Source organism: Carassius auratus, chromosome 13 (assembly GCF_003368295.1).
Source record: "Carassius auratus strain Wakin chromosome 13, ASM336829v1, whole genome shotgun sequence".
In the NCBI taxonomy this organism is placed as follows: Eukaryota; Metazoa; Chordata; class Actinopteri; order Cypriniformes; family Cyprinidae; genus Carassius; species Carassius auratus.
The window spans coordinates 24,204,219-24,232,203 of record NC_039255.1 but is presented as its reverse complement, the minus strand read 5'-3'; the positions used below and the strand labels follow the sequence as shown (position 1 = coordinate 24,232,203).

The 27,985-nt window shown below is 39.8% G+C and overlaps 2 protein-coding genes across 2 annotated transcripts in view; both read right to left on the bottom strand.

The window, feature by feature from the left end:
- Positions 1-474: 474 nt before the first annotated feature.
- Positions 475-5,391, bottom strand: LOC113113201 (GDNF family receptor alpha-like). The gene is made up of 8 exons (XM_026279372.1): positions 5,159-5,391; positions 4,415-4,552; positions 3,198-3,350; positions 2,201-2,528; positions 1,459-1,706; positions 1,158-1,355; positions 983-1,067; positions 475-900 (listed from the first exon to the last, which is right to left on the bottom strand). Exons 1-8 carry the CDS (start codon positions 5,187-5,189, stop codon positions 819-821), a joined length of 1,263 nt encoding a protein of 420 aa, XP_026135157.1. The 5' UTR covers positions 5,190-5,391; the 3' UTR covers positions 475-818.
- Positions 5,392-6,249: 858 nt separating this feature from the next.
- The window catches only part of LOC113113132 (orexin receptor type 2), a 75,267-nt gene continuing 53,531 nt past the window's right edge, over positions 6,250-27,985 (bottom strand). The window contains exons 5-9 of the mRNA XM_026279313.1: positions 27,379-27,622; positions 23,187-23,302; positions 22,668-22,888; positions 8,346-8,467; positions 6,250-7,330 (exon numbers count right to left, since the gene is read on the bottom strand). Of these exons, the coding sequence (XP_026135098.1) occupies positions 7,161-7,330; positions 8,346-8,467; positions 22,668-22,888; positions 23,187-23,302; positions 27,379-27,622 (873 nt within the window). The 3' untranslated portion in view covers positions 6,250-7,160. The remainder of the gene's footprint in view (positions 7,331-8,345; positions 8,468-22,667; positions 22,889-23,186; positions 23,303-27,378; positions 27,623-27,985) is intronic.

The following is a 27,985-nucleotide window of genomic DNA, read 5'->3' as shown; positions in this document are numbered from 1 at the left end:
ATACAATACTGATCGTGTTAAAGCAGCTTTACAGTGTCAAACAGGACAATAGTTTGTCAATGACAAATAGACAAGAGTATTTTTATTTTTATTTTTCAACTAAAGTCAGTTCATTGATGATTCAGTGATGTCATCATTCAGTTCAGCTCTTTCCCTATAGTGTCTGTGCATCATCTGCCAAAGCTTAGTTAAATGAGAGTAAAGACATCACAGATGCTGAATGTTGCTCATTAAGACTTTATTTATAGTTTATGCCCTGAAACAGAATTAGATAAGCACATTGCAAATATATATATATATATATATATATATATATATATATATATATATATATATATATATATATATATATATTTTTTTTTTTTTTTTTTTTTTTTTTTTTTTTTTTTTTTTTTTTTCACAATGAGAGTATTATTATTATTACATTTATTACACAAGACAATTAATTTACAAGCTTATTTGTGAGGTCTGAAACTTGCTATACACATCTGTATCTTCAGTACAATGGCCTCGTATATGTCAGAATATTAAGGGAAAAAAAATCTTCATATTTTGACACCTTCCAAGTTAACATTGTAATGGCAATAATACCAAATGACAACAATTTTGAAAACAAGTATTTTTTTAAATTATAAATAATAAAATAATCCAATATATGCTGTCAGCACCAGGTGGATAAAATCAAGATGGCCTATAATTTCCTTTTTCATCCGATATAAATAATATATCAGAGCATCAGCCAGAATATTTTAAATTCACAGTGAAAGATGTAACTACAATGCGCAAAGATCATAAATATCACTGCCAGTCCACGTCACTCAAATAATAACAGATGACAACATCAGAGACTTTGACTGATGGTCCTCAAAAGTCGGTTTACTAGCAGCTTTGTGTATTCTCCTAAAAGAAAGGCCATTTAAAAAAAAAAAAATTATTAAAACATCTGCATAATTTGGGATGCATTGCAATAATGACAACTTACCACAGTCTGTGCAAAACAAGGCTGACGATGAACAATACCACCACCATCAAAGCAGAGATATATATCAGTATGTAAAACAATTGATCTGGTAAGCAAAGATGATACATTTAATTACATCATCAATAACGTAATGAAAAAGGAAAAGTGATCCTGCATGATAAGTGAGTCAACTCACCACTCAACCATTGCTGCTTAATGCTTGATTCATTGGTTGGCCGCTGTCCATTACTTGAATCATCGAATTGTCCATGTTGGACATTTTCACCACGTAACCACTGCTGCCCAGTGCTTGTGTCACTGGTTGGCTGTTGCCCAGTGTTTAATTCAGAGGATTCTCCTCCATGTCGAAAATTTTCTTTGGTCCCTGAGAGTGCTGTGATTTCAGTGGTTAAATCAGAATACATTAATCAGAATATGACTATGCAAATGCAGTAGTTAAATTGGCCAATAACATTTTAATTTGTGAAAGTACTTACTGAAGAGGGACTTGTCTTGGAAAATTTGTTTCAACTCATTGCACTTATACTGATCATGGTGATTTAATCCATCACAAGTGCATGGGTGATGAATTATTGATCCCATCGTTTCCACAAATGCAACCCTGCACTGGAGGTCGTGCCCAATAAAGAAGTCAGGGTCCAGACGACTTAGCCATTCACTAGTCGTATCAAATGCAGATTCCTTTTCCCCAAAACATTTGGACAGGTACCTGCTAAATATCTGCCTGCGAATAGTAAAGAGTTGTTTTTATCAGCAGCAGTCTGTATAAATCTTTGGTACCAGTGTTCCCACAATACCACTTAACTAGTTACCTAAAACATATTCAGTCAACCAGAAAGAGTAAGACCTTCTAGTCAACCAGCTTCATTATTTGGGGAACAGCACATCTGTACCAACACACACGCAACCTTTGAGTATTTTACAATTTAGCTCATATAGTGGATGTATGTGAATTTGTACTTTCTCATTCATTAGTTCATTCAACTAGTTTGTACAACTGACCAGTTGACTGCTTACCACAATAGATGCTGTTCCAAAGTAAAAGCCAGCAATAAAAGCCAAAGTTGATAGTACCAAAGGAAACTGCCTAACTGCCCCCCCCCCCCCCCAAAAAAAAAAATACCTGGGCTATAACTGGTTGATAGAAATTATGTTCTATAAATATATCCTAGTGCAAATTGTTTGGTCAATGCTATGCAATCAATGTTCAGGGCAAACCTGCACAATATATCTTCAGAGCAGCGGTCCAGAGCCTCCAGGCAGGTCCATGGTGTCTGCAGCTGGTCATTCACACAGGATCCAGAGTGTAGAGAGGCCTTCATCTGCTGGCATTCCTGGTCTTCTCTGTCACATTCACAGAACACCAGTTTCTCAGCCACATTGTGAGGAAGGGCAGAGTAGAACTGCCTCAGTCCCTCTCTGCACTGACTGGCGTTGCATTGGTAAGCATTGCATTCCTGGACAAACGGCACCATCCTGCTGTTACAGGCTTTCTCCCCAAGACAAGCCATTACCTCTTCAAGACAGGATCGGTTGGAGTGATGCACTGGATTGAGGGTATGAGAGTGTATAATGAGGGCATCACAGCATGCATGTAATTATGAGTTTACCAAACGATTTGGTGCTCAATGTAGAGACTAAGGACTTGTCCAGTGGTGGCTCATGGGTGGCAATGGTGAAATTACAATAAAGAAATACGCATTCTGAAGACATTAGGTTAATATTAAATTGTAACATTAGATTTTATTAACATCAAATTGTAATCTTCTTCTTCAATTTATTTATTTATTTTTTTTTCAGTTCTGAGTAGGCTGTGCCTCTCTTGCCTCCCCTGACAAGCCACCACTGACCATGTGCTTTGTGATCACTGGCTTGCTGTTCTGCCTCAGGTTGGGTTTTGTTGTTATTCCGTTGGCATGTAATCTGCCTTGTGTCATTGCAAACCTGTAAGTTCTTATTCACTGATAATATTTCCTTCTGCCAAAGCACATAATTCTTTCAAATTAAAAATGACAGTGACACATACATCAAACCAAGTCAGTTTTGGTCTGTTCCGTGGAATAGGAACTTGTATAATACTTTTATGTTTCGTGATTTGCATGTATATAATTGCAATAATAATTACTATCCCTTTTAGCGTGTTAGTGTGCGTGCAATTTTTGCATGGCAAATTGCATGGTAAATTGCAATATTTAATGTGTGTGGTATACAGTACCCCAATGATGCTGGCACTGAGAGTACAGCTGCTGTAGAGTGCTGCATGGATCCAGCCCAGAGCACACACACTGTCCCAATGCAGGTGAGCGGCTTAACATCATCTGAAGAGTGGCCTTACAGACCTTTGCGTCAGTCATGTGGCAGTCTCCATCTTTCCACAGAGATGAAAAGAGACAAAGCAACCTTTACTAGAGGTGATTTCAATGCCACTGCATTGACATGAGCTTACCATCAGCTTTTAATGAGTGAACTCTATAAATCTGTGTCTCAATGTGTGAATTAATTAAAAAAAACTGAAGTTAATGTTAATGTGTATAAACCATGCAATCCTTTAATTGGTTCTTAAGTTGAAGCATATAATTATCTACAATTTTAAAGTGTGATACGAATTTCCAAGATGGCTTTCATGGTATCATGTTAAAATGTATCAAGATGACAGTTAGTAGCATAATGTGAATATGGACTGATGATCTCATATATTGTTCTCTTATATCCTTCACTTCCCTTGCGCCAGTGTGTTTTCTCTCTCTCGCTCTCTCTCTCTCGCTCTCTCTCTCTCTCTCTCTCTCTCTCTTTTGCATTCAGGCACTACCAACAAACAACTTCAATATCCCCTCAAGCTAGACCTTTCTTCTTCTCTGGATGGACATACAGCCTCATTTTGAGTCATGCAGTTTGCTCAAGGCTATTGCACTTAAATCCAATTACTGCCCACAAAGTGATGAGACATTTCACAAGGTAGAGGAGACAGGTGTTGCTGACAGCATTTTCTTTGTTGAATATCTTTGTCAGAAATTTAAGATAACCCAGCTCAGTTGAAATAGCAGCATGGTTGATTTCAAATTGGAAAAGTCATGTATAGTGGGGCTGTTTTATGTATGCCTATCTGTGTATATAGAAATAATTTGCTATAAATGATTCATTATTATTATAATACACTGCACGTGGCACCCAAAACCTTGAAAACCAGTGTGCTGACTGCCCCCACACATACTCATTTGTGACAAATTGAAAAGTTGTCCTCACCTTGAAAGATTTTAATTTTTAATGCCTTAACAGGATCAGTTTGAATGGATCAAGAGGGCAAACATTCAATTTGTAAATTTTTTTGTGAGAGCAGTTATTAACCCAATGTGACCAGCCAACCCAGGTCCTATCCCATTAAACGAAAAACAATAGATTGCCCTCACAGAAGTTTAAACAAGAATTCTGTACCTTTAAAATGACAGACATTTCTGAGAACAGCCTGTTCACTTTTGCAGACGTGTGGAGAAACACAAGTATCCATGTGCGAAATGCAGTCTGTAGATCTCATCGTTTCAATGCAAACTAGCTGGAGCAGCAAATGAGACACTGGAATGGAAATAGAATTCATAATTGGCTCATACTGACTTCAGCTTAATGCAGTGAGAAATGACAATCTATCTGTTAAGCATGGATTCACACAATATTTGCTGCATAGTCTCATGCTTTTCAAAGCCATTTTGTTTTGTAAAAATGTTTCCTTTGAAAATAGTATTTCCTAATTTTATATATATATATATATATATATATATATATATATATATATATATTTTTTTTTTTTTTTTTTTTTTTTTTTTTCATTAGCATAACAAACATTTATTTTTTTACCACTGTAACAACAGCAACTCTTCTGCATGTTGGACAAAACCTCATGATCAATGTAATCCATTATGATTATGAGAATGTTTTAAAGAGCATCTTTAGCTTGTTATTTGCACTTGTTATTGCACTTACACTTAGGTAAGAACAGATCGATTTGATTCCACTATATTTTAGACCGTCTCACTCCAAGAGCAATATAGAAACACCTGGCAAATGTTTAGGCACGAACATGAGAAATCAATATCAATAACTCCATCAGAAATAATTTCCAAGATCAATGAAGCACTAAACTGCTAAAAGCTCACTAATCCTTAAAATAGATTCTCTACTCACCAATGAGAAATGCTGCTTTCATGGCCTTCATGTGTTTATGACGGGGTGTTGGTGGAGTATCGGTGTTAAGCACCTGTGTGAGTGAACAGCTCCGCTTCACCGCGCTCTATTCACCCCAGAGAGACGTCACGGTGCTAATGAATAATCCCTCTCAGGTGTGTGACGCTCTCTGTGTTGAATGTCACTCAACTGTACAGCTCACTGTCACATCATGTGGTCGAGGCCAGAGAGAGTCAGTGCATATCCTAGCCATCTGTAATTGTGTCTTAAATAAGTGTTTAAATGTTTTATAACATATAAGATAAATCATTAACCATTACTGTAGTTAAAACTAAACATTTGCCACTGGCCTTAGTCTCAGCCTCAGACAAGCACAATAGGTTAAAAGTCCTGACACCTAACTCTGTGTATAGTCAAACTGTTGGCCTTATGACTACAACTGTTACAAAGTAGAATGATATCACTAAAATATTTATAATAACGGCACAAAAAGGCATGACAACCCTAAACAGAACATCATATATTTCCATTCTGGTTCAGAATGTATTATACATGTTAGTGCTAGTTTAGTGCTGGCAAAAAAAAAAAAATAAAAAAAAAAAAAATTGCAAAAAGCAATTACTTGTGTTGCTATTGTTTATTTATATATGGATTGCACCTAAATAGACAAAAGTAGTTATCTTTTTCCTTTTTTTTTCTGTGTAAACATGGTTTAAAGGTCAGCATGTATGAAAATCACATTCAATGCATTTATGAATAAATGTCATAAGTAGCAGCAAGTACACATTTTTAATAAGTTACACAAGAGCTCAAAGCAAGCACCTGAGAGGTATACATCATAATTAGTTCTATGCCCTGCTGTTCACCTGTTTGTGCTTGGCTTGTACCACACTTGAACAAAGATGCTTTATTGTGCCCTTGTTCTGTTTTATGACTAGTAATTTGACTAATAATAGTCACGACAGCCAGTGCACCAGGCTTCCTGACCCAACAAGCAAACACTCAGAGCAAATAATTACTGCTGGACCGTGCAAAACATCAAAATGACTCTTTTAGAAATAAATGCAAACACCACACAACACAGATGCTTATCACTGGAAATAACAGACTTTTATCTGTAAGCATAATTACTGTTTTTTTGGTTTTGTTTTTTTGAGTACTTGACCAAGAAATTAGAGCAGACTGTTCTTGAAAAGATGACTAAAAGAATACTTATAGAGAAAAATTGCACATTCTTTAAACACAGAAAAAAAAAAAAAAAAAAAAAAAAAGACATATATGTATATACAATATCAATTTTCACAAGTACTTGAAGCAGTTTAAGCATGCATTGTGTAAAGTGTCACCTGTTCTATGAAGTGTGTTATTTCTGCACTGCTAGGGGATGAATTCCAAAAATACTGTTTGGCCACTGGCCATTCAAACAAATAGTAACATCCAAAATTCACATGACTGATGAGCCAGTATCACTGTGTTCAGCTGGTTATAGGATGCTCAAAAATAAAGAGCAGTGGTGCTGCAGTCTTTACACATTTTAGATAACTCACAAATTACTTCGTTGTCTCTACATGAGATTTGATAGGAGACTATTTTAACACTGGAAAAATGACACATCACCATTATGCATCCCTTCTATCATCATTGGCTTTTTATCTTGAGATGAGGAATGCAGTGTGTTTCGGACACATGCCATTATTTGCATGCACATCATCTCTGGGGATTGTGGGTACATCACCTGTTGCGGTGAGCAGAAAAATAACCCCTTGGCTCAGAGGGTAAAAAATTTGATTCACAGGAAGGTTCATGTGCTCCCACGATAGATACACTGTCATTTTCAAAAAGGCTGGGTAATTCTCAGGGGATAATAGGTCTATTCAATCCTTCCATCCATGCTTCTTGCAGGTCAAAACATAGGGCACATCTGTGTTCTTCTAGTCGGTGGTCATGACTGGTGAAGTGGCACTCAGTAGGATTAACCCAGCCAACCCTTCTCATGATGGAGCTACACAGCATGGTCAGAAATCCTGGAGATGTTGTCAAAATGGTTTACTTGGGTAGACAGTGATTTGCGGCTATCTGTACTGGTTCTCACTCTGACTCTTTCCTTGCGTGTCTCATCTCTACCGGAGCAATGACAGATGAATGCTGCTTTGAACTCCTCTCGAAATTTACCTGTGAGGAAAAATATTCAGGATTTGATTTAAAGCATCAAATTAACCATTAAGCATTTTAGTAATCCATTAAAAACATTTTTCACAGATAAGTGAGCACATGCCGTGGATTACACTGGCTCATCCATCATTCCCAGATGAACATCTAAAAACACCTACACTTCAGTGTAAATTACTGTTAATAATTTAACATTGTTTTATTTACATTCACAACTGTGATCACTGACAGGTTTACACGGCCTTTGGGCATGCTTATATAAGCCAGAACAAATAACAGACAGATAACAGGCAGTCTTTATACTTCAACACAAACATCATTTTTCAGAAAGAGTAACCTGTAAATGTACATCACCCATTTTAATATGACAGTTTTTATAAACTCTCAGAAGACAAATTACAAAATTTGTACCTCTAAGTGTGCAACAGCCTGTCACTGGCGCAGTACGACAAAAAGTTCTGATGGTCGTACTGAAAAAAAAAAATTCTGATAATAATAATTAAAATAACTATTAATAATAATTTTTGCTCTCCTGTTTGACTGGTGGGATTAAATGTATTAATTCATCTTCAGTGGGCTCTAACTGACATCTAAAGCGTCCTTGACCAGGTAATGATGTACTCAGTATTATCAAACCTGTACCATGGTGCACAAAGAGAATATTGCAATGCTAATGAGGAAATAATAAGCGTTTTGAATTAAAAGGTGCAGGATGTTTTCTGGAGGGGAAACGACATTTCAAAGCTTTGAAGTTTTCTCTGCGTTTAAAGGCAGTGTAGGGAATGAAAGGTGCAATGCTTTAGTGTGGCCAGCAGATGGAGGAAATTACATGTAGTGCAGTTGTTCTCAACTCTGGTCATCTATATGTCCATTTTATATGATACAGCCAAATCAATTCACACAACTCGCTTCTAAAATGATGATGATTTCAGTCTGGTGTGTAATAAAGAAAGACACTTTGCTGTGGGTCTCTAAAACCAGAAACCTCTGATGTAGCCGAAAGGTGTCAAATACTCACCACTGAGGAAATTGTAGATAATTGGATTGGCGGCACTGTTGGCGTATATAAGCCAGTGTGAGAATGTGAACCAGGCATAGACAGTCTCTCTGTTGTCTGTGTTCTTAAAAGCGCCAAATACTCTGCAGACAAGTTGACAGAAACATAAAATGCAACCATCAACAGCTTCTAACATTTTGAATAAATAGAGCATTTATTATAGAGCTGGTGCTTTCAAATACACCTGGACCCTCATTTGAAAAAAAAAAAAAAAAAAAAAAAAACACACTTAAAAGGAGCAGATTTTTATAGACATTTAAACCAATGAGGGGAAAATACTTATCCATGCTAATATGTTGATTTTTTTTTTTTTGTTGTTGTCAAAAACATTACTATATTAGAATTGATTATAGATATAGATTATTGGTTTGAACAGAATTCAGAGCACGAAGGGCCACAAAATTAACAAATATTATTTGAGCAGTCTGTTCACATACTTTGTAATGTATACCTAAGAGCAGAGTAGTGAATCTCACAAATACATGCCTAGAACAAATTTCACCCCAAATTCAAATGAAACTGAAAAAAAAAATTGTGTAAAGGAATTGAAGATAATATATTAGCACCATTTTACTTTATTTTATTTTGCCCACAGCAGTGTGACTGGGTGACTGTGAAGCAGCATAGTCATGGGTCAAAACACCGCTCTTCTGTTCCGATCAAACATTAAACAGGTTCTCCCCACTCAGTGATACACCCACTGAGAAACGTGATTAAAGTGCTCTAGTTATTGGCGATTCTATTGTACGGAACATGAAAATAGATACACCAGCCACCATAGTCAAAAGTTTACCAGGAGCCAGAGTGCTTGACATCTTGTCAAATTTAAAAGTGCTGGCTGATGCTAAAAGTAAATTCAGTAAGATTGTTATTGATGTTGGCACTAATGATGAGACTTCACCAGTCCAAAATCACTAAAAATAACAATAAAGAGGTGTGTGAACTGTGTGTCAGGCATTGTAATATTCTCTGGTCCCTTCCCTGCTTACCGCTGTGACGAGATACATAGCAGACTGTCATCACTAAATGGATGTCTAAATGGTGCCCGCAGAATAACATGGGTTTCATGGACAAGCTTTTGGGGCAGACCTGACCTGTTGAAAAGAGGTGGTCTTCATCCCTTCAGGGGTGGTTCCGTTCTTCTCTTTAGAAATATGGCACATAGTCTTAGAGTTTGCACTTGACTAACTGGGGCCCAGGTCAGGAAGACAGACTGGTAAAACCGACTGGTAAAACCGACTGTCTACTAGCCGCCTCACATCACAGAAGTCAACACAGAGACACTTTCACCTAAATATCATACTATAGAGACTGTTCTGCAGTGGTGGGAAGTAACAAATTACAACTACTCACCTTACTGTAATTAAGTAGTTCCCTTTCAGTCGGTCACTCTCGACGCCACGTCGGTGACCAACAAAAAAAATGGGATATTGCTTCGATAGACCAATCTACTTCGAGTGTAAACTAAACGAGCCAATGCACATTGGCATGCAATTATAGCATCCAGCTGCCGCTGATCACAGTGTGAGTATAAGAAGGCAGCAGGTGCAAGCAAGTTCAGCATGCTCTCGGAAACTTTGTGTGTTGGCGAGATAGCACTTCAGCGGCAGTCGTTCCGGTGTCGAGTGGATTGCACACTTTAGGCTGCACTACCCCTGGCATGTTGCAAGCAGCCAATTCCCCTGTGTGTCTCAGCACTAAAAGAGCAGATCTTGCGTTTCTCCGGGCAAGGGGTGCCCCTAGAGCAGATCTCCAGGCATGCTGTGGTTTACACGGATGCCTCCACCACCGGCTGGGGGGCCACATACGACGGCATGCAGTCTCAGGGGTTTGGACGGGCCCGCAGCTGCAGTGGCACATCAATTGCCTAGAGTTGTTAGCAGTGCACCTTGCCTTGAACCGTCTCAAAGGTCTCTTACGAGGCAAGCATGTGCTGGAACGGTGCTGTGCTGGAACGGGCATCAACCGACAAGGTGGTCTGCGCTCCCGTTGCATGTCACAACTCGCCCGCCACCTCCACCTTTGGAGACGGAAGGTTCTTAGGTCACTTCATGACATTCAGATTCTGGGCCTGCTCAACCATACAGCTGACGAGCTGTATCGAGCAATGCTCCCGGGAGAATGGCGACTCCATCCCCTGACGCTCCAGCTGATTTGGAGACGATTCTGAGCCGCTCAGGTAGACCTGATTGCTTCTCTAGAGACCTCCCACTGCCAGTTCACCTACTCCCTGACAGAAGAAACTCTCGGCATGGACGCACTGGCACACAGCTGGCCGCCGGGCCTACGCAAGTATGTGTTTTCCCCAGTGAGCCAAGTCTGGGAGGACGAGGAGCAAGTCTTGCTAGTGGCACTGTATTGGCCCACTCGGACCTGGTTCCCTGAAGTTGGCCAATTCCTCTGAGGAAGGACCTTTGATAACTCCATGTCTGGTCCCTGGATGGGATGCGGAGGTTCTAGGTGACCAACCCCAAGAGGTAGTGGACACCATCACTTCAGTAAGAGCACCGTCTACGAGACACGCTTATGCCTTGAAGTGGAACCAGTTCGTCGAATGGTGTTCTTCTCGCCGAGAAGACCCCTGAAGATGCTCGATTGCGGTCGTGCTTCCTTTCTGCAGCAAGGGCTGGAGCGAAGGCTGTCTCCCTCCACCCTCAAAGTCCAGGTTGCCGCTATTGCTGCATACCATGACCCTGTGAATGGGAAGTCTTTGAGTAAGCATGACCTCATCGTCAGGTTCCTTAGAGGTTAAATCCTTCCCAGCCCCCCTCTATACCCTTTTGGGACCTGACTCTAATGCTTAAATCACTACAGCAGGGCCCATTCGAACCTTTGAATTCAGTTGAGCTAAGTTTCTTTCATTGAAAACTCTGCTCCTGCTTGCACTGGCCTCCATCAAGAGGGTAGGGGACCTGCATGCATTTTCGGTTGACAATTCCTGCCTAGAGTTTGGGCTGGCTGACTACCAGGTAAACCTGAGGCCCCAGCCTGGCTACGTGCCCAAGGTTCCCAAGACACCCTTCATAGACCAAGTGGTGAACATGCAAGCGCTGCCCCTGGCGAAACGCTACACTGGTCTGATGGTGAATAATTATCAGATGAAACCAACCTCCGAGAGCTCCTCCTTCCACCAGCAATTCACAGCCAGTGGGGCTGCCAAGAAAACAGGCTGGACCCTCTCATGTGGTAACACTTGTATTTTTTGATGCTCCCCCTAATGTTCGGATGGCGATCACTGCGTCTGTAGGTGAGCCAGACCTTTCGTGAGAGGATTATCCGGCAGCACTGCAACCCTCTGGGCAACCAGCTGTGCTGTATTCTGATATGGAAATAATGGCTTCCCCAGGGTGCCGAGAACATCTGGCTCAAGCGGAGACCTCCACCACGTCCCTTACCCTCAAGGCTGGATGATTGGTTTCTCTGTGTGGCTCACGCTGGTTCTCAGGACCCCACTCTGGTGCCTTTCTTCTTGGAGGTGCATGATGAGATTACTGGGTTATGGACACTGATCACTGACACTGTGCAAGATCAAGGAGGACAAGGAGCAGGTCCTGCTTGTCCTCCTATAGAGACTGTGTCTGTTCCCCGAACTAGAAAATACAAAAAACGTCCAAACCAAGTTAAGATTAACAATTTAATTGAGGTTCAACAACTAAAAAACAGATGTAATATTGGTAAACAAATGATAAAGCTTATTGAATATCAGATCCCTTTCTATTTAAACACTTTTTGTAAATAATATGATCACTGATCATAATATAGATGTACTCTGTTTGACAGAAACCTGGCTAAAACCTGATGATTACATTATTTTAAATGAGTCCACCCCCCCCCAAGATTATTGTTATAAACATGAGCTGTGTCTAAAAGGCAAAGGGGGAGGAGTTGCTTCAATTTATAACAACGTTTTCAGGATTTCTCAGGGGGCAGTCTTCAAGTATAACTCGTTTGAAGTAATGGTGCTACATATAACATTATCCAGAGAAATCAATGTTACTGATAAATCGCCTGTTATGTTTGTACTGGCTACTGTATACAGGCCACCAGGGCACCATACAGACTTTATTAAAGAGTTTGGTGATTTTACATCCGAGTTAGTTCTGGCTGCAGATAAAGTTTTAATAGTTGGTGATTTTAATATCCATGTCGATAATGAAAAAGATGCATTGGGATCAGCATTTATAGACATTCTGAACTCTATTGGTGTTAGACAACACGTTTCAGGACTTACTCATTGTCGAAATCATACTCTAGATTTTAACACTGTCACATGGAATTGATGTTGATAGTGTTGAAATTATTCAGCCAAGTGATGATATCTCAGATCATTATTTAGTTCTGTGCAAACTTCATATAGCCAAAATTGTAAATTATACTTCTTGTTACGTATGTATGTATGGAAGAACCATCACTTCTACCACAAAAGACAATTCCTTAGCATATCCAAAACCTCAGAACAACTTGATGACGTAACAGAAACTATGGACTCTCTCTTTTCTAGCACTTTAAATAAAGTTGCTCCTTTACCCTTAAGGAAGGTTAAGGAAAACAGTTTGACACCATGGTATAATGAGCATACTCGGACCCTAAAGAGAGCAGCCGAAAAATGGAGCGCAGCTGGAGGAAAACAAAACTAGAGGTACTTCGTATTGCTTGGCGGGAAAGTAACCTATCCTACAGAAAAGCATTAAAAACTGCTAGATCTGATTAATTTTCTTCTCTTTTAGAAGAAAACAAACATAACCCCAGGTATTTATTCAATACAGTGGCTAAATTAACGAAAAAGAAAGCCTCAACAAGTGTTGACATTTCCCAACACCACAGCAGTAATGACTTTATGAACTACTTTGCAAAATTGCAATACTAAATTGCAACCATTCAGCCGTCAGCTACAGTATCATATCAGACAGTGCACTATAGACCCCCTGAGGAACAGTTCCACTCTTTCTCTACTATAGGAGAGGAAGAATTGTATAAACTTGTTAAATCATCTAAACCAACAACATGTATGTTAGACCCTATACCATCTAAGCTCCTAAAAGAGGTGCTTCCAGAAGTCATAGATCCTCTTTTGACTATTATTAATTCCACATTGTCATTAGGATATGTCCCCAAAACCTTCAAACTGGCTGTTATTAAGCCTCTCATAAAAAAACACCACTTTACCCCAAAGAACTAGTTAATTATAGACAAATCTCGAATCTCCCTTTCTGTCCAAGATACTAGAAAAGGTGGTATGCTCGCAATTATATTCCTTCTTAGAGAAAAATGGTATATGTGAGGATTTCCAGTCAGGATTTAGACCGTATCATAGTACTGAGACTGCTCTCGTTAGAGTTACAAATGATCTGCTCTTATCATCTGATCGTGGGTGTATCTCTCTATTAGTTTTATTGGATCTTAGTGCTGCGTTTGACACAGTTGACCACAACATTCTTTTGCATAGACTTGAACACTTTGTTGGCATCAATGGAAGTGCATTAGCATGGTTTAAATCATACTTATATGACCGCCATCAGTTCGTAGCAGTGAATGAAGATCTATCATATCGATCACAAGTGCAGTATGGAGTACCTCAAGGCTCAGTACTAGGGCCGCTACTCTTCACGCTTTTTATGTTACCCTTGGGAGATATCATCAGGAAACATGGTGTTAGCTTTCACTGTTATGCTGATGATACTAGGTGTTAATCATAGGGCCTAAAAACTCTGCTTGTAATAACCTAGAACACTGTCTAAGACTTGATGGTTGCTCTGTCAATTCTTCGTCATCAGTTAGGAACCTAGGTGTGCTACTTGATCGCAATCTTTCCTTAGAAAGCCACGTTTCTAGCATTTGTAAAACTGCATTTTTCCATCTCAAAAATATATCTAAATTACGGCCTATGCTCTCAATGTCAAATGCAGAAATGTTAATCCATGCATTTATGACTTCAAGGTTAGACTATTGTAATGCTTTATTGGGTGGTTGTTCTGCACGCTTGGTAAACAAACTACAGCTAGTCCAAAATGCAGCAGCAAGAGTTCTTACTAGAACCAGGAAGTATGACCATATTAGCCCGGTCCTGTCCACACTGCACTGGCTCCCTATCAAACATCGTATAGATTTTAAAATATTGCTTATTGCTTATAAAGCCCTGAATGGTTTAGCACCTCAGTATTTGAATGAGCTCCTTTTACATTATACTCCTCTACGTCCACTACGTTCTCAAAACTCAGGCAATTTCATAATACCTAGAATATCAAAATCAACTGCGGGCGGCAGATCCTTTTCCTATTTGGCGCCTAAACTCTGGAATAACCTACCTAACATTGTTCGGGAGGCAGACACACTCCTGCAGTTTAAATCTAGATTAAAGACCCATCTCTTTAACCTGGCATACACATAACATACTAATATGCTTTTAATATCCAAATCCGTTAAAGGATTTTTAGGCTGCATTAATTAGGTAAACCGGAACCGGAAACACTTCACATAACACCGTACTTTCTACATCATTAGAAGAATGGCATCTACGCTAATATTTGTCTGTTTTTCTCTTGTTCCGAGGTCACCGTGGCCACCAGATCCAGTCTGTGTCCAGATCAGAGGGTCACTGCAGTCACCCGGATCCAGTACGTATCCAGACCAGACGGTGGATCAGCACCTAGAAAGGACCTCTACTGCCCTGAAAGACAGCGGAGACCAGGACAACTAGAGCCCCAGATACAGATCCCCTGTAAAGACCTTGTCTCAGAGGACCACCAGGACAAGACCACAGGAAACAGATGATTCTTCTGCACAATCTGACTTTGCTGCAGCCTGGAATTGAACTACTGGTTTCGTCTGGTCAGAGGAGAACTGGCCCCCCAACTGAGCCTGGTTTCTCACAAGGTTTTTTTCTCCATTCTGTCACCGATGGAGTTTCGGTTCCTTGCCGCTGTCGCCTCTGGCTTGCTTAGTTGGGGTCACTTCATCTACAGCAATATCATTGACTTGATTGCAAATAAAAACAGACACTATTTCAACTGAACAGAGATGACATAACTGAATTCAATGATGAACTGCCTTTAACTATCATTTTGCATTATTTAGACACTGTTTTAAAATGAATGTTGTTCAGTGCTTTAACGCAATGCATTTTGTTTAAAGCACTATATAAATAAAGATGATTGATTGATTGATACTCAACTCTATATTTCTTCATGGCCCGGTGAAACACACCAATTTGAAAAACTAATAGAATGCATAGTCGATATAAAAAACTGGATGACGAGTAATTTCTTACTGCTAAATTCTGAAAAAACAGAGGTGTTAATTATAGGACCTAAAAACTCTGCTTGTAATTACCTAGAACACTGTCTAAGACTTGATGGTTGCTCTGTGAATTCTTCGTCATCAGTTAGGTCCTATTAGCCCGGTCCTGTCAACACTGCACTGGCTCCCTATCAAACATCGTATAGATTTTAAAATATTGTTTATTACTTATAAAGCCCTGAATGGTTTTGCAATTCAGTATTTTAATGAGCTCCTTTTACATTATAATCCTCTATGTACGCTACATTCTCAAAACTCATTTTGCAATTTGCAATTTGATAATACCTAGAATATCAAAATAAACTGCGGGCGGCAGATCCTTCTCCTATTTGGCACCTAAATTCTGGAATAACCTACCTAACATTGTTCGGGAGGCAGACACACTCTTTCAGTTTAAATCTAGATTAAAGACCCATCTCTTTAACCTGGCTTACACATAACACACTAACATGCTTTTAATATCCAAATCCGTTAAATGATTTTTAGGCTGCATTAATTAGGTAAACCGGAACCAGAAACACTTCCCATAACACTCTATGTACTTGGTACTTCATTAGAAGAATGGCATCTACGCTAATATTTGTCTGTTTCTTTCTTATTCTGAGATCACCATAGCCACCAGATCCAGTCTGTATCCAGATCAGAGGGTCACTGCAGTCGCCCGGATCCAGTACATATCTAGACCAGATGGTGGATCAGCACCTAGAAAGGACCTCTACTACCCTGAAAGACAGCGGAGACCAGGACAACTGGAACAGGACAAGCTCCAGATACAGATCCCCTGTAAAGACCTTGTCTCAGAGGACCACCAGGGCAAGACCACAGGAAACAGATGATTCTTCTGCACAATCTGACTGCAGCCTGGAATTGAACTACTGGTTTCGTCTGGTCAGAGGAGAACTGGCTTGAACTACTGGTTTCGGTTCCTTGCCGCTGTCGCCTCTGGCCTGCTTAGTTGGGGTCACTTCATCTACAGCGATATCCTTGACTTGATTGCAAATAAATGCACAGTCACTATTTAACTGAACAGAGATGACATCACTGAATTCAATGATGAACTGCCTTTAACTATCATTTTGCATTATTGACACACTGTTTTTCTAATGAATGTTGTTCAGTTGCTTTGACGCAATGTATTTTGTTTAAAGCGCTATATAAATAAAGGTGACCTGACTTGACTTGTGGCACCTTACTGGCCCACTCAGACTTTGTTCCCGGATCTAATGCTTCTCTCGACAGCCCCTCCCTTGCAGATTCCTCTGAGGAAGGATCTACTGACTCAGAAACGGGGCACCCTGTGTAACCCATGTCCAGACCTCTGGAAACATCATGTCTGGCCCCTGGATGTGGCGTGGAGATTCTAGGTGACCAAATCCTAGTGGCTAAATCCAACATGGACCTCCTCAATACTCTCTTGGGACTTGCTTATATTGCTCAGAGCACTACAGCAGGGCCCATTTGAGCTGAATTTTCTCTAAATATAAACCATCAAGAGGGTAGGGGACCTGCATGCATTTTCGGTCAATGATCCATGCCTAGCTCACACAACTAGAAGTGTTTCATCCTCCTGGGTGCTGGCTCGTGGCAACTTGCTGACGGGTATTTGTAGAACTGTGGTCAGGGCGACCCCTAACAGTTTCACTAGGTTATATAGCCTTCGTGTAGAACCGGTATTCTCCTTTGTTCTCACCTCAAACTGGTAGTGGCACTGAGAGGCCCCGGTTAGTGTCGGCTTGCTTAAACTGCTCCAGAGTGAACCATGAAAGAGAACCATGGAAGGCCATGTTCCATATTGAGACCTAAGCGATACTCTTATGTGTATAGTCCACGGTATGGCCTTTAAAGCCCATGTTTCCCCGGCATACTTCTTGCCTTCCCAAGAGTGTTTTAATCACCTCAAATTTCGGAAAACTCCTAGATGGATGCTATATGTGTATTTGCCCCTGAGACCTCCTTCAGGAAGGATGGGTTCCGCAGCATCCCTGTTCCAAGCGGAACGGGTACGATTTCCCAGTGTTATCCAATCTCACCCAGTGAGGTAGTGCTTTGACAATGGTGAGTGGAACTACTTGTTCCGAGCCCCAGCCTACACCTAATAGGGGTGCAGGCGACTAGCACAGGGCACTGGAAGAGGCAGCACCCATGGCGCTTTGGTAGATCCCATTTTGCATCGGTCACCGACGTGGGGTCAAGAGTGACCGACTGAAAGGGAACGTCTCGTTTACGTATGGTAACCCTCGTTCCCTGAAGAAGGGAATGAAGACACCCCGTCCCGTCGCCATGGTTGCTGTATCGCCGCTGACCTGCAGGGTTTTCGGCTACAGCCTCTAAGCTCCATGCGGGGGCACACCCTCCGCCTGCGAGAGGAGATCTCTCCTGACAAGAACCTCCCATGGAGTGCCGTCAAAAAGAGAAATCAGGCCCAGGAACCATTCCCGGCCTGGCCAGAATGGGGCTACTAACAGCAGCCGGACTCCGTCCTGGCGTACTTTCTCCAGAACTCCCAGAGCAGAGCAATCAGGGGGAAAATGTACAGATGAAGCCTCAGCCATGTCTGTACCATAGCGTCCAGCCCCAGTGGAGCTCGATGAGTGAGAGGAAGCCAGAGGGGACAGTGCAATATCTCTTGAGTCCCAAACAGATCCACCCGAGTCTGGCCAACCTCTTTAACTCTGCTTCATCACCGCCATTCCCCGGGACTCAGCCCCTGCCTCAACAGGATGTCTGCTCCCATATTAAGATAATGTGAACTTTGAAGAATGTGAACTGCTCTGAGCAAGAGGAATTCGTCCTAGGCCCACACAAGTGCAGTCCTCCTTGCTGGTTGATGTAAGAGACCATCGCTGTGTTGTCGGTGTGCACCAACACATGGTGACCTCTTAGGTCTGGGAGAAAATAACGAAGTGCACAAAGCATGGCCAGCATCACCAGGCAGTTGATGTGCCATGTCAAATGGCGACTACTCCACAGACCGCGGACAGGGTGGCCACTCATGACCGCACCCCAGCCGGTGAGGGACGCGTCCGTCGCTAGCACCATGCACCGACAAGGAGCTCCCAGCACTGGGACCTGAGACAAGAACCAAGGCTTGCTCCACATATCCAAGGCACGTAGGCAGTGCCGTGTGACCTTTAACATGCGAAGTGGGTTTCCCCTCAGGGATAGCCCCTTGGTCTTGAGCCACCACTGTAGGGGTCTCGTGTACAGCAGTCCAATAGTATTCACGTTGGACGCAGCTGCCATCAGACCCAGCAATCTCTGTGACTGCTTGACAGTGAGTGACTGGCCCTTTCTCACTCTCGTGACTGCAGTGAGGATCGACTCGATCCGAGCAGGTGACATACGTGCCTGCTTCATGGTCGAATCCCACACCATGACCAGATAAGTGGTTCTCTGTACTGGAGAAAGCACACTTTTCTTGGCATTAAGTCTTAACCCCAGCTCTTTCATGTGAGTGAGAACGACACCTCGGTGCCGAACCTTCATCTGCTCAGATTGAGCTGATATCAACCAATCGTCAATGTGGTTGAGTCGTGAAAGTGTGGGGTGAGAGTGCAAGGCCAGTGAAAGATCCGTATTAGTAGGCTTTTGCCCCCAAAAGCAAAGCTCAAGAACTTCAGATGAAGAAGGATGGAGATTGTGCATCTTTTTGATAGATCGTGACACACCAGTCCTTAGACTTAGCCTGTGCAGGCGTGCTAAACTTCAGTCCCCTGACTGAGCTGTTCAAAAAGCACAGATCTAAAAAAGGACACAACACCTCATCCTTCCTCAGAACAGTGAAGTACCGGCTATAGGACCCTGAGTCTGCAACCCAAGGAGGGACCACCTCGATGGCCTCCGTCCTCAGAGAGAGTCTACTTCTGTTCCATTAAATGGATTCTGTGGCCTCTCACTACAGTGTGCAGGACCCACTGAGACAAATTTGGGAGTAGTTTTCACGCTGCTAAATAGTCTACTAAGGGAATCAGCCTCTCAAGACTGATCTCTGGTGGCATCAGAGCAATTAGCTCGGCACCGGCAGGAGGCGACCGAACTAGCTGCTCTGGAAACCTCCCAGGAGGTCGCGAGCCTCTTAGCATCTCTATGTTTCCGAGCGGTAACTGAGAGAAGCACTTGCTGGAGACTGCTGTGCCCTGGAACACCGCCAGGGTTGGCTGATCGATCTCCTGAGGGCACTGAGGAGAGACGGGCACCGTGTAATGCGGTGTACACTACTCTTCCCCAGAGGGGCCTGCCCTCCGAGGTCCTGAGCTGCAGCATCAGGACTCTCATAGCTGAAGTGTCCTAAAAACGACGGTCCTTAGACCCATGTCATCTGCTAGGAAGACTAGACCAGATCTTGCTCGGGGGAGGCCCCCGTGAAGTACACTTGGCAGGGGCTCCCACACTGCCATGTGACCTCCTAAGGGAACCAGTCTCGCGGGACTGGCCTTTGGTGCGCCTAGAGCCACTAGCTCAGTGCCCTGAAGCGGCGGACCAGCAGGGGACGAGCGTATTAGCTGCACTAGAGACCTCTGTCGAGGTAGTGAGCCTCTGAGCACCGCCGTGTTTCCACTATCGAGCTAGGACCGGGGGTGCTAGTGCGTGCCAGGGCCAGTCGCGTTTCCACTGTCACTTCCGGGGCTTGATCGTGCCTCGTCGGGGCTTCCTCGGAGCCAACGGCCTGTTTTTTTTGGCCCGACGAAATCCTTGGGCCAAAGCGGGCCAGCTGGGGCTAGAGGAGGGGTTACGATCAAAGGCGGAGTTCTCCGTGTCTGGAGAGCGCCAGCGCGGATCATTTCAGAAAGATAACAGCTTTAACACGGGTATTAAAGACTTTTTAAAATCAGTTGAGCTCAAAACTCACTCTTAGTCAGCAGCAAGTGTTTGAAATAACTTGATCCAATGTGGATTATTATCACTAAACAAGGCAGAAATATTTATAAGCGATGTAAAAGACTATGCACGCTAAACATTAACATTACCATGGTAAATGCAACCACTTGGAGAATTCAGACATCAGCTTCTTATTCTCTATAACAAGTGTGTATTTATTAAGTAAGTTAACATTTTATCTGTCGTCTGGTTTCAAGAGTTTAGCTCCACGTTGCGTATCATCAAAATACAATAATGATTTTTGTTCGTGAGCTTTTATAAAAATAGACAGTCTGCGCTGTGGATCATAACAGAAAGATAACAGCTAACACCAGCATTAAACACTTTTTTTTTTAAATACGTCAAGCTCAAAACTCACTTTCAGTCAGCAGCGAGTGTTTGAAATAACTTGATCCAATGTGGATTATAATCACCATACAAGGCAAAAATATTTATAAGCGATGTAAAAGACTATGCACGCTGGGCATTAACATTAAACATGGTAAATATAACAGCTTGAAGAAATCAGACGTCAGCTTCTTATTCTCTATCACAATCGTGTAATTATTTAGTAGGCTAACTTATATTATCTGTCACAAGCCTCGTCTCGAGAGTTTAGCTCCACGTAGCCTATCATAAAAATATAATAATGTTTTTGTTCGGGAGCCTTTATAAAAAAATAAAGATATTATCATTCATTCTTATAATGTGAAGTATAGGCTACTGTGACTACATATAAACAGAAACAGACTCGACTGAATAAGCAGGCTATTTTCATACGCGTTAAAAATAAATAAATAAAATAGAAAGTGTATTTATGTGTGATTAATTTTGAGTCTTGAGAAATTAAATCAATATGATCACTGTATCACTTATTCTATAGTTAAAACATCCATGCTTTTGAATTTGAATATATAACAAAGCATGCAAACAAACGGCCGCTTTTATCAGTTTCTTTTTGTGATCGCGCATGTTCCAGTGACTTATTTCTTAGTTTTCTGATGACTTCTCTTTGATGGTGAAATAATGAGGTTGCATGACGTTGTTCTGAGAGGCGTGTAAAGGGCGTGTTTTAGTGACGTGCAGTGGTGCTTCAAGCTCCACTGTGGAAACCCTCCGCTACTCTGGCCTCGGTGCTACTGGCCCGGGGCTATGAGCCCCGCCCGGCCCGCTTTAAGCCCTGGCTCGCACTGGCCCGACAGTGGAAATGCGGCTCATTATTAGAGCGGCTGTACAGCAGAACTGATTTCTGTTTGCATAATTTTTTTTTTACATTTTCCTTTATGTTATTTATATATTATATTATATTATATTATATTATATTATATTATATTATATTATATTATATTATATTATATTATATTATCTTTGAAGCAATCTGTACTCTATAAAGCGCTATATCGATAAAAGTGACGTCATTTGACTTCATCAGAAACATGCCGTATAGATTAAGGTACAGTACAATTTATGGCTTACTAACTCTCGCTTTTAAAGATGAAATGTCACAATTGCGTTGCATTGTGGGAAACAGTCTCAAATATACTGTTATAATATATATCAAATTTCAGCAAATGTTTTAGGTAATCCAGAAATTCCATGCATTCAGAATATGCACATACTATTCACAGTATATACATTTAATACTGCAGTATAATAGGAGTTTTATGATAGTATACCATTCCAAACACAACAGGGGTTTTGGCTCCATCTTATGGTTTTGCTGACGTTCCATGCTACATCACCTGATAATACATTGAACCAATCAAGGTCGGCTCATGATGTGTTTTCACACTTGCTTCAGAACCTAGCCAGTGCAGATGCATTCCCATAGCATCAACAATGATGCGGCACTGAGTTCCACTCAAAAGGGAACTAATGTGGATCACAGTTCCACAAAACAATCCTCATGAATATGCATTAGAATTGTGTCACAACCCAAAACATGAATGGTCCAAAAAATAAGATGTGTTGTCTATATGAGAAATTTCCAGTTTTTGTTTTCTTTTACTTTTATTATAAAGCCATGTTCTTGACATATGTTTTGAGACACAGGGACTGAGGAGGAGGTGTAAGTATAATTGTATTATAATAAGCACATGCACTACCTCTGCCAAATTTCAGAGTGCGTACCTCTTCATGATGTTGAGAACACTGATGGGAAGGTAACAGAGTGCAAACACGAACAGCACCACCATCAGCATGCGTGCCGTCTTCCGTCGGGCTTTCACCTGTTTGATCTCTGCTGAGACTGTGCTAGTTCTCACTTTCACTGACTCTCCTGAACCTACAGCATGGGCGGAACACTGCAGCGACTTCCATTTCCTTTGAAGCACTGATGAGGTTCCAGGAATCTGCTCAGGGATAAAGCACTGTGTGCTATGGATCATGATCAGCAAATTACACCCGTTAAACTGTGTTCATATAGCCACATTTTAAACAAAATACACAAGTAAAGACTTCAGATTTGTGCAGTTGGTAACTATAACCATACTTAGCACTACCAAATCCAAAACCTAGTCAGCTAATTTCCATCTTGGTTATAACGATACCTTAATATGCAGCTGTGCATTTAGGCAGGAGACAGATAGACAGAACAAGAAAAGAAAAGTCATTTATAAATGCAGTTGGGTGTCAAGATCACTTACATACCTGTTGACACCAGAGTTTATGACAGATTTGAATGTATGCCAGGACCATCAAACATAAGGGAGCAAAATAAGTGACAATAAAGAAGCAGGTGTGGTAGACTTTAGGGTAGATTTCATCTGCAAAAGAGAGAATCAAACAACATCAGTCAAATGCACATAGCATTCTGTAACTAAAAGCAGAAAAGAGTTTTTAGGAAAGGTCAATGTAGCTTTAAGTACATTTAAGGATATGTATTGTATTAACATTGCATAATAAGAATGCTGTATTGACTAATCAGCATCCATGATTTCAACTTGAACCTAATCGCTTAGCAGAGACTTCCCCCTTCATGAACCTTCTATGAACCGAATGTACTGTATCAGGCTTGGACATTATTTAACCTTTTAAAATCGATTTCAACGTTTTTAGTCATTTCTATATTATGTTCAATATAATGATATTAAATCTAATTACATCCACTGCTCAAAATTGTGAAAAGGCATATTCATGCTGGGTTTTATGTGAATGAACCATTTGAATGCAATTCATAGTAGAAGAGATAAAAATATAAGCTCATCCTTTGGACTTGAGGCTTTTGAGCTTAAAATATTATTAAAATAGTCCCTATATATTTCATGACTTCTGAAACCATACATAAATAAAGAACAGATTTAAAATCTCTAATCTCTAAATTATAAACTAATTCTTGAACAATTTAAATTAGATCAGTTCTAAGCTTGATATCAGCTAATACTTTAGCACTATTAATAAAAATATATATTTATTATGTGTGTGTGTGTGTGTGTGTGTGCGTGTGCGTGTGTGAGTGTGTGTGTGTGTGTGTGTGTGTGTGTGTGTGTGTGTGTGTGTGTGTGTGACCCTGGACCACAAAACCAGTTCTGAGTATTTTTTTTTTAAAGTATAAAAAAAAAATTAAATTGAGATTTATATATTATCTAAAAGCTGATAAATAAGCTTTACATTGATTTATTTATTAAGATCAGACAATATTTGGCCAAGATACAGCTATTTCAAAATTTGGAATGTGAGGGTTGAAAAATAAAATTGCATTTGAAGTTTTCCAAATGAATTCTTAGCAATGCATATTACTAATCAAAAATAAAATTGAAAATGTACAAAATAATTTAAAATTAATATTATATTAACTAATATTAATATTATAGTATATTAATATATCTTAAATTATAAAAATTATTTATAATTAATATCCTAATAATTTTGGGCATAAAATAAAAATCGATATTTTTGACCAATACAATGTTTTTTTTTTTTTTTTTTTTTTTTTGTGGCTATTGATAAAAATATACCCCAGCGACTTAATACTGGTTTTGTGCTCCAGGGTCACACACATACACACACATATACATACACACACATATACATACAATCAGCATTACTATTAAGGACATGCTAATTGGGCGGGGTTTGGGGGGTTTTCTTTCAGCTAGAAGAAATGTTATTTTCGGAACTTAATTTCTACTAGGAAAAGCAGCAAATGAGAACATATGATAACAAACAGTAATGCAGACATAAATCAAATGTGTTTTGAATCATCTATTCATTATCACAGAGAGACCTGTTAGAGACTTGAGACACTGTGGTTATCTCTCAAAATAGGTTTTTGAATGTAAAAATAAACAATCATGTCCTGTGTATGCTGTATATGCAGTAAACAAGCACTTGGCAGTCTTATTGTCAATGTGGGTCTTTAAAATTACGCTTCCAACTTCATCAAACTTCATCCAAATTTCTTCAAAAGCATATCATGCTGTTTAGATTGACAGCCCAGGTTTGTAATATTTAGTAGAGCTGGGTTTTCTCACAGTAATTGTGCTGCAACCCCAGGGAGAACGTTATAAAGTGGTATTCTAGCATGCAATGACAACGAGACCTTTAGCAAATCTGGTTGAATTTATTGCCTTCGACATCTGCTCTGAGCACAGTGATTTTTTCAAACACCTCTGGCTAGATCCAAGCCTGTGACCTGTAGTGGCAGCACGACATCACAAAGGGCCAAAATTGCATTGGTTGTCATACTTTTAGCTTCATGACATATTTGATTCATTACAGCCTACAGAGAGCAGTTCAGAAATAGTGACAGAGCATCAAAGTCTTTGGAGAGTCAGAGAATTATTGAGAAGACTCTTTTAAGAGATTTTTAATGTTGACAGCTCCCAAAAGAGTGGAGATGTCGATTTCTGAGATCCACTTTTTATTTCACTTTAATCTTATATTTATAGTGCTAAGGCATATACAATGAGGTGAAATCAAAGATGGCATCTTGGATCGGGCAAAAATGTTTAGTTCAAATGGTTTATGCAAACTTTTTAGTTAATAATTTAAATAATACATTTATTAATTGTGTTTAATGTTATATATAATATGAACTTCCCTGCACTTTGATGTTCAAAAACATCAAAAACTTAAGTCTGCATGTTTTCAAGAATTTCAAGACTTACAAATTTCAAGAATGTGATATTAAGATAAAAATAAAAGTCTTTCCAAGTCTACTTTATTATGTATTTAATATAGGGGAAGTCGGGGACAAGTTTAACTCTTTTATTCTATTCTCATTGAAATATTCTTATTTATTAATCAGAATTTTAACCTCATTCGCTTTGTTGTTCTAACAGAAATCGTAACCTTGCAATTAAGTCCTTGACTTGTTACAAAATTCTACTTGAAGGATATTGCAAAAGGTGATCTAAGGTTATCTGCTTGTCCAGCAAATTGCCTCAATGGAGATTACTGTTTGGCCCAATAACCGTCAAATGGGCCCTCATCTTCTCTTCATATAGACTGCTGTCATTGTGGCATAACTGACTCATTGGGGGCCATTGTGAGAACTCATCAGGGGGGACAGCCCACGTTTCTCATCAGGGAGCCACTCTGTGCCTTTGATGTCTTTTCATCTGTCATGGTGTCTTTTTGTTCATCAAGGCATGATCAGAGCAAACAGATTTAATCTTTTTAAGGGAATATGCTGCACAGAACTATAAATGTTTGAATCCATACAAGAGTTTGATTCATTTTTACTCTAGCAACATGCAGTTCAACATGGAACTGCAACTGGGAGAAATAGGAAACAAAATTGCCTTTGGGCCTTATTGACTTGGAAGTGCTGCTTCTGACAAATTTCACAGTTTATAAAACTGAAAGGAGAATTTACCAAAAAGAAAAAAAAAAAAAAAATGAATAAACAACTGCCGTTATGAGAGGTTCATTATTCATAACAGTATGTTGATAAGAAGGGTCTAATTCTAAAACATAAATGAGGAAATTATGGTTTTACTGCCATTTATACAATTTATATGAAAACACAGTACAGTATAACTAATATTGTGTATATAACTTAATTTCACCATAAACAAAACATAAATTAGTTATTATATATATGAAAGTAGAATTTTCCAGATAAAAGTAAAACATTTTATTAGACAGTTTAATTTAGCTTACTCTGATTAAAGACTTAAGGTTTATTCTGAAGTCTTTTTAAAATGCATAATATTTTCTGTTATGTAACAACATAAAATAGAAAGAAAACACAATAATTTCTGCAATCAGTAAATCAGACCAGTACATGTTCTGCTACGGTGTCAATCAATAATATTATATAAACAGTACTGTTTCTTTTATTATCCTTTGTTGCCCACTTTGGATAGTGTTATTTGTTTTTAGTCAAATTGCACAAAACATGTTTAAACCAGAAATAACACATTTTTATTAGACCAATATAAACATGTGTTTTACATAAATGAAACGATTGATTAGCTATTTTATTTACAGTATATATGTATTTATTTATTTTACAGTGTATTCAGTTTGCATAGATTAAAATAGTTTTCAAATTTAAGACTTAATCTCATAATGTTAAGATTTATTCTTATAAAATATTATTATTCTCAAAAAATGTGGTAAAATTCTCAAAACATTAAGAGTTTAGACATGTTGTTTCACAACTTTTTTTCTTAAAATCTTTGATTAAGTGTATTATAACTGAACATTATTATAACTGCTGTGGAGAGAAGACCATTTCAGTTACAAACTGTTGTCTACAGGTTGCTGTCGATAAGTGCTTGAACCTTACTATCTCTCTACACTCACACTGCAAATATAAATGGCCTGTCTAAAATGGTATATAGCCCCACTGTGCCTTGATAGGAGAGTTTGCAGTAGTAAAAGGATTTCTTACCTGCCCACTGTTCATCACACACGGTGAACAGACTGGTTTTGTTGGTGAGCTCTGGGAGCAGACTGCTGCATTCCATGACTATGGCTTGTGGAATCATGATCACGCAGGAAACCAGCCAGATCAGAACGATACTCTTGCGGGCTCTTTTGGCAGTACTCTTGAACTTAAGGGGGTGGCAGATAGCATACCAGCGATCTTGGGCTATGCAGCTCAGTGTCAGAACTGATACAGACACAGAGATTGTCTGAAAGACAACAGAGGATAGAATCTCAGAACCCACAGTGTGGAACAGACAAAGAATGTACATTCTTAATACATGAAGTTATAAATGTAAATGAGAGAGATTTAGAAATACTTAAGCATCCAAACTTGATGGGCCCAGATTGCCTTTTTCTTATTTTTATTTTTTTACTTAAAGGGTTAGTTCACCCAAAAATGAAAATTATGTCATTAATAACTCACCCTTATGCTGTTCCAAACATGTAAGACCTCCTTTTATCTTCAGAACACAGTGTAAGATATTTTAGATTTAGTCTGAGAGCTCTCAGTCCCTCCATTGAAGCTGTGTGTACGGTATACTGTCAATGTCCAGAAAGGTAAGAAAAAC

Excerpts from the sequence above, each read along its gene's own strand:
- LOC113113201 (XM_026279372.1), bottom strand. The coding sequence starts at position 5,189 with ATGAAGGCCATGAAAGCAGCATTTCTCATTG. Across the intron at positions 1,356-1,458 it reads CCAAGACAAGTCCCTCTTCA|CACTCTCAGGGACCAAAGAA; the intron begins GTAAGTACTTTC and ends CTGAAATCACAG. Across the intron at positions 901-982 it reads CTTGTTTTGCACAGACTGTG|GAGAATACACAAAGCTGCTA; the intron begins GTAAGTTGTCAT and ends CCTTTCTTTTAG.